Source organism: Zonotrichia albicollis, chromosome 2 (genome assembly GCF_047830755.1).
Source record: "Zonotrichia albicollis isolate bZonAlb1 chromosome 2, bZonAlb1.hap1, whole genome shotgun sequence".
Lineage (NCBI taxonomy): Eukaryota > Metazoa > Chordata > Aves > Passeriformes > Passerellidae > Zonotrichia > Zonotrichia albicollis.
In genome coordinates this window covers 39,832,185-39,839,179 of record NC_133820.1, presented here as the reverse complement: position 1 = coordinate 39,839,179, position 6,995 = coordinate 39,832,185, and the positions used below count along the sequence as shown (strand labels likewise).

At 41.5% G+C, this 6,995-nt stretch overlaps 1 protein-coding gene across 1 annotated transcript in view; it reads left to right on the top strand.

Annotated features, from left to right (window-relative positions):
- The first annotated feature begins 4,643 nt into the window (after positions 1–4,643).
- Positions 4,644–6,995, top strand: part of WARS2 (tryptophanyl tRNA synthetase 2, mitochondrial) — a 39,544-nt gene continuing 37,192 nt past the window's right edge. The window contains 1 exon segment of the mRNA XM_074534806.1: positions 4,644–5,607. Coding sequence (XP_074390907.1) covers positions 5,281–5,607 — 327 coding nt within the window. The 5' untranslated portion in view covers positions 4,644–5,280.

Sequence of the window (6,995 nt, the reverse complement as noted above, 5' to 3'; positions counted from 1 at the left end):
TATATCTGGCCCCAAGTGTTTCTTACATCTTTTCTCCCATTTTCCAGCCTTGTGTTACTTAAAAGGAGACAGATATGGACGATACATCAGCGTCAGTTTTTTTTCTTTTTGAAGTCTGTTGACACTGTAGTTTTGGGGTTTTTTTCTGTGGATTTAATTGACTTCCATGGAATAAATATGTCCATTCACCATTTCTAATGACACTCCCTAAGAACACTTATCCAGACAACCATATTTGCATATAAAATGCAGCTTCAGATACAAAAGACAGGAGTTATTAAAAGCATTGCTCATGTCACACCCAAAAAATTGTTAACTATTTTAAAGATATACAATAAGATAGCTCTCTGCTGGGAATAATTGAAGGTCTCCTCAGACATCCAGGCTGTATTACTCACCGGAAACACAGAAATGGGTTTTCTATTTATTGTAGTAAAGCAACCTTGTCTATAAACTCCTTATTGCTGCAAACCAAAGGTGTGTGTCTGGGGAGGGCAAGGTTTTCCCCTTGATGTTCCAGGACATGGAAATACAATCCTTTTTCAGAAACAGATGTTTGCAATAGAAAACTTTCACTCTGCTCTCTTCTGTTTTTAATCTGCTCATGACAGGAAACACAGATTCAAAATGAATGTAAAAGAACACAGTCACCATAACTGATGATAATACAAAAGAACACGTAGGAAAGATTTCTTTTTCCCAGCATATTATAGGAAGAAAAGGTTTACAGATTTCAGAGAAATTTAGGTATTTTTATTTCTCAGTGGCTACCAACACTGTTTTTCCATTAACTTCAGAGGATACAGCTCTCAGCAGTGCTTTGATACTACCAACAGTGTCAGCATACAAGAGACAGTACAACTCCTCTTCCTGCTCTCTGCCACATCTTCAGCACTTCCAAGTGACTGCCCTGCTAAAGCTTCACTAAACAGACAGATGTATAAAAATGGCCAAAAGATTCTTCCATAGCATGTGTAAAATACAAAATGAAGCAGGTAAGAGTAATTGATTCACCCTCTTCAGCCAGTCTTGCTGCTAACCTCTAGCCTCTCAAGAATATGAAGATGTGCTTTTTAAACTACACATCTCAAGTGAAGTTCTTCATGTATGATAGTGTGAAGGGTTTGACTGGGCTCTTTCCCATGCTGTTTGGCTGCCTGTTCAAACTTCTCCTCTCACTCTTCTTCACATCACAGCCTCTCTGGTTTCCCTTATCCAGCTTGCCTAAATCTCCTTTCCTTGCTCTTTCATTCAAGTATTACCTTGCTAATGACAACATTCACTTGAAAAAAAACCAATATTTGTATATTGATTTCTGCAAATTCATTTACCACTCTGTGTGTCATGCACTCTTTGATCTGTGTTCACTTTTTTTTAACTGAGAGATATTTGGGGCAGGGGCTGTCATCTGGTGTGTGCTTGAATAATGCACAGCACAAAGGCATCCTATTTTAGACAGTATTTGAGAAACGCTGTAGCAAACAATAAAAACAATTATAATTACCCCTCCCACAAGCTACATTAAAATACATGATCACTCAAATATTGAGAAATGACAGCATCAATCCTGTGATGTAATTTAATTAATTTCCCTCTCTTCTTTTGTGTAAGTATGATGATACTGTCTCTAGCAATATCATAGTATACTACTTTTTCTGCAAATGTCTTGCTTCATTGAGTATTGTTAATTTTTTAAAATAATTTTTTTATCCAAAATGGTGTCCAAATCTTTCTTACCATAGGATTTCCTGTCATAATCCCTTCATTGAGTAGAAAGTTACTAATTTCCTTCTATATTTTTTTTGTTATTTTTATCAGAGGATGTGAATGATTCAAGAGTACTAGTGAAATTATTTTGGCAATGCTGACTTGAAGACCTGTCACTCTGTCTTAAAGATGGGAGATAAAGTAAGCAGATAGAGTAAGCATAAAACATAAATCTTACATGTTAAATTAACAAGATGTCTTCCAATATTTTATATTGTTTCATGTTTCTAGCATATGGTACATTGGAAGCATAGTGACCAAAAAAAAAAAGCTTTTAGCTTGGAGTGCACAGAATTTCTGATATTTTTTCAGGTGAGGAACAAAAAACACTTTAGCAGGCATGATTTTTCACAGCGGAAAGAAACAAAGCCAATTTTTCAAAATGTATTCAGCTTCTTGAACAATTCTTCCATTTTACACTCTGCTGTTAAAACTCAAACTTCTATGTTCGGTAAGACAAGAAAGATGTGCATAAAATCTCTCTCCACATCCCTAACTGATCCCCATAAGCCTGTTCACATCACAGAACGTTACATGCTCTTATGTAAAGCACTGTCTCTTGAAGGCTTCATGAAAATAAAAGTTTTGTGGGCTGTAGCCCAGCCACAGAGGTCTTCCTACCTGGAAAAAAAGAATCAAGCTTTCTGTTCTGCTTCTAGGACTTCCTGTATCTTCACTAATTGCTCAACTGTGTATGTACCTAGTATTTTCTTAAATAATTTTACAGCTATCACGTGCAGTTATTTCCCTGATTTTTCAAATATCTCTTTTTAGGCATGGAAACCCAAAGTGGACTTAGCAATTTCTAACTGGTATCCCAGTACTAAAAACTGAAATATATCAGCTACAGGATAGCATTAGAAATAGATTTACTTGTCCAACACATTCTCTAGATCTCTCTCAAAATCACCATGTCCCATGGGACACACATTGATCTGAAAGACTTTGTATAAAACTCTTGTTTTTAAGCCCACTGTCAGTCTGGTAGTATTAAAACGAGCAAATTGCACTGGTGATATTTTGACTGAGTTCTGGTCTACCAAATTTTCCTAATTTGAGCTCTGTAGCAAATTCCTCACATCTCAACAATCATGAATGTCTTCATAACGTGCATTGGGGTAATAAGGGTAGGGGGAAAGTGTTTAGGAACAATACATGAGAGAGACCAGAGGTGTTTTAGCAGCACTGGGACATTTCAGAGGACAATAAACACTAGCAGTGAATCCTTCTCTCCTAACTTGACTGTCTCTCAGGATGCAAGCTGTCATCTCCTCTGGGTTTCTCAAGCCAACTTCGTCCTCATCTCACCTGCCTTACACGTTCACACCACTCTCCCTCTCTGCCTGCACCAAGAACATCCCATGCTTATTCTTCTACCCCTGCCTAGATTTCTGCTATAGCAGTGGGCTCTTCTTGTGTTAAAGAGCTGTTGCAAATATTGTATTGATTTTTTTTGTTTGGGTTAAATAAAGAACTAAAAGTAATAACACAGGCTCAGTTCTTGTTAAAGAAAAAAAATCCAACTTTAATTTAACCTATTACTTGAGTTTCAATTTGATTTCAGAACACGCTTTGCTTTAATAGATTCCTATTATCTGTATGATCATCTTTTTAGAGTTATTTACAAGTTTGTCAATATTTGTGTCAGCAGCACATTTCAACATAAATTATTCAGAATCTATTTCCAGATTGCCAGCAGCAGTATTGAGCAGGAAAAAGCACAGCTCACCGTACAACTCTACTATAACAGGTATTTTCAAAGACCTGTCATCTGATCAGCCCTTAGCCATTTCATGTATGTTTATCAGAATTCTCTGCAATACTAAGTCAAAGGTATTACAAAAGTCTCAAAAATTTCACCTTTTTCTGTTCCATTTATTCCAATAACCTTGAAAATTAGCACTAATTCTTTTTTGGAAGTATTAACTTCATCTTCATTCTTTAGGTTTTTATTGCTGAATTCTACATAGCTTTTTTCTTCATCATTTTGACTCAAACCAATGCTTAACTTACTGTTTTATAACCATATTATAATATTGATATTCATTAGATGCTGAAAGCTTTCTCCCTGGTAAACATACTGGAAAAGATTTTTTGTTTGAATTATCTGCAACTGAAAAATTGTTTTAATGTTCTCTTATCACATTACATCAATTTTCTTCACAACTTTTTGAAGGTAAGTTTATATTCCATTTGTCTCATCGTGCTCTTCATGGCATCAGTTTTAAGACAGCTCTACCTGCTCCATTTAGTATCCAAAAGGGAATAGTTCTAGTTGGGAGACGGGGTAGGGCAGCTGTCCATCCCTCCCACCATCAGGGGTACTGCCTAATGCTCCACTCAGATCATATCTTCAGTCTCACATTAGTGGAGCAGCAATGGGCTTTTGTCCAATCATTTTTTGGACTTAGAACTAGAAAATCTCAAAACATTCAATATTTCAGCTTCTTCTCTGATGTTTCCCTCATTGAGTTTCACATCATTTTTGTCTAGTTATGTTCTCAAAAAAGGCTGACACATTTTTGCTGAAACACTGAAGAAAAACATCAAAGATGAACATCATACAGAGAAGTTTTCAGCTCGAATTATGCAAAATATTTATAGTGATGATGCAAATGATGAAAAAAATTATATATACAATTTTGCATTCAAGTAAAAGTTCTTAAAATTCAAAGTCAATTTTTTACAGTTTGTAAAGTAAAGAGCAGTGCCTGGGAAAGTAAATGAAGATTATGCTCTTATGTACTAAGCACACTTCATATATGGTTTTAAAATATAAAAATTGTCAGTAACCAATGCATCAAAGTGAAAATAAATAAACCGTTATGTAAATTTACAAAGGTTTAACTACTAAACCCAGATTTTAGAGTTGAGAACTTTCCATAATAATATCCCCAGTGACAGGGTTGGAGTGGGCTACTGGAAATAATCACCAGTCCAACGCACGATCCCTGGTAACAGACCTACAAGTGCACTTTCCTGATGGCTGGTTTGCTTTATCGGAGTCTGCAATAGATTCCCACAGTCACTGTCCCACGTTTGCAGAGCTTGGGCTCACATCACCCGGACACTGGCAACAAGCCTTTTGTGGCTCCCCAGCCTGAGCATTGAATTGGGGAGAAATGAAGTGGGGAGAAACCAGGCACCTTTTGCACAGGAGCTGACAGGAGGGGCCGATGCACAACTTCTTCAGGAGCTTTCGAAACCTCATTAGTAATTTCGGTGCTTCTTGCTTTGGTTACCGGGCACAATGGAAGAGACATGGCACAAAGACTGGATTTGAGGACACGCTGGGTCTGAGGTTCTGGACAACGAGAGCTGCTTCTGCCTCGGCTTTCGGGCAGAGCAGAGCAGAGCAGATTGAGGGCAGAAAGCAGCTTTCGGGGGGGTTCTGCGGGGGCTGACTTCAGTTAGTTTGACAGGACAGGCACGGGCGTGCACTTTCCAGCAGCGGCCTGGCTGCGAATCTCTCCGTGGAAGAGCTGCCGTGGGCAAGGCCAGGCGGCCGGAAGGATGCGGGGATGGAGAAGGCCTCGAATGGGACGCGCTGCTGAGAGGAGCCGTTCCAAGGGCACCCCGCAGGTGAGGCAGGAACCATGGAAACCGTGAAGCGATGACCTTCACTCCCACAAGGGCCTGCGCCCATGCCGCTGCCAGCGCCGCCCCTTCCCGGTAACCGCGCCCTGCCAGCGGCCGCTCCCGCACCGCGCCTGCGGGACATGCGCGGACCCTGCCGGGCTCCTGCCCCGTGTCCCTCCCCCCTGCCTCTTCCTTCCCGCCTTTGCCATGGCGACACCGAGTGGCCTGATCCGGGCCCTACACCGCGGGACCCTCGGCCAGGTAACCGGCCTGGGGCATTTCCCCCGCCGCCTCCCGGTGTGCCCGGCCTGGGACAAGCCCCGCGCTCCGGCCGCGGCCGCCATCCCGCCCCGTGCCGCTCGCTGGCTCCGCGCATGCGCAGAGCGGGGGGCGCGGGGCGGGGCCGGGCCGGCTCTGCCGCCCGTCAGGGAGCCGCGCTCCCCGCCGGCATTCCCGGTTCTCTGTCTCCCGCGCTCCCTCCCGCTTCCCGGCTCGTCCCTCCCGCTTCCCGGCTGGTTCTCGCTGGCTCCGCTCAGCCGCAGAGCCTTTGACTCCGCGGGGCGCTCGGGGAGCGGGAGAGAGGGAGACCTGAGCCTGCAAGAGCCGGCGTTGTGGGGGTTGTTTAAGCGCTGAGGTGCCGCTGGGTTTGTGCGCGGTTTCAGCCTTAGTCTTTGCTTCTTGTCTTTCGGTTTTAAATGCACCTATTGGCTACAAACTCCTGTCTTCTACAGCAGGAAGGAAAAAACAAACTTCATAAGTTTTTGAATGGATGTATGTCAGCCCCTCCCCTTGGTACTTACACGACCTCAGTGGGGTATAGTGTTTGACTTTCTTTAATACATTTGGGATTTTCATTGTAACCCATAAGGAGCCTCCCCCCTTCTCATTCCCCCCCATTCTATTAGAAAATTTAAATAAAGGGGCAACTGATTGCTTTGATTGTATTTTGTAAGATAACTCCAAGCAATCAGCCAGGTCAGGTAAGTATATATTCAGTATCATCTTTGTAGGCAGCCTCCTTCATAGTTTTACATCTATGTATGGCTTGCCTTAGAAATCTAAATTTTTCTGTAGCTTGTAGCCTTGCTTTTAAAATAAGCAGAAGAATTTGATGACAGTAATACTAACATTGCATCATTTTAGAGAATGTTTCCCCTAGTTGGACAACTGGCTTTTTCATGAAAATCTTGCTTTTGGCATGTCATCCAAATCCTGAATGGTATGGTATGTTTCAATAATGGAACACATTATTCAGAATGGTTGTCAGGGTAGATATGTCTCATGATACTTGTGAGAAGAAATAGGGTAAGCAGAAGATCAAAGATTCCTTTCCGTTTCATGGTGTAATCTGTATTGTCTATGATTTTGCAGCAAGTGGGTTCTGTTACTCTCAGCCATGGAGTTGATATTTTGAGCACATCAAGCTGTAACACACACTAATGCTCAAAAAGTTGGTGTATATGGTAGTGAACTGGGTAAACTACACATTGCAGGACTACTTCACAACCAGGATTCTTAAAATTAAAAAGTCAAGGCGTATTTCATTATGTTCTAAAACAGCTGATGTCCTTGATTCTGTCCTTTCTATGGAGGAGGTAGAGTGAAAACAAAAGAGGAGGAACCTGTTATGCCATATGAAGCTGTGATAA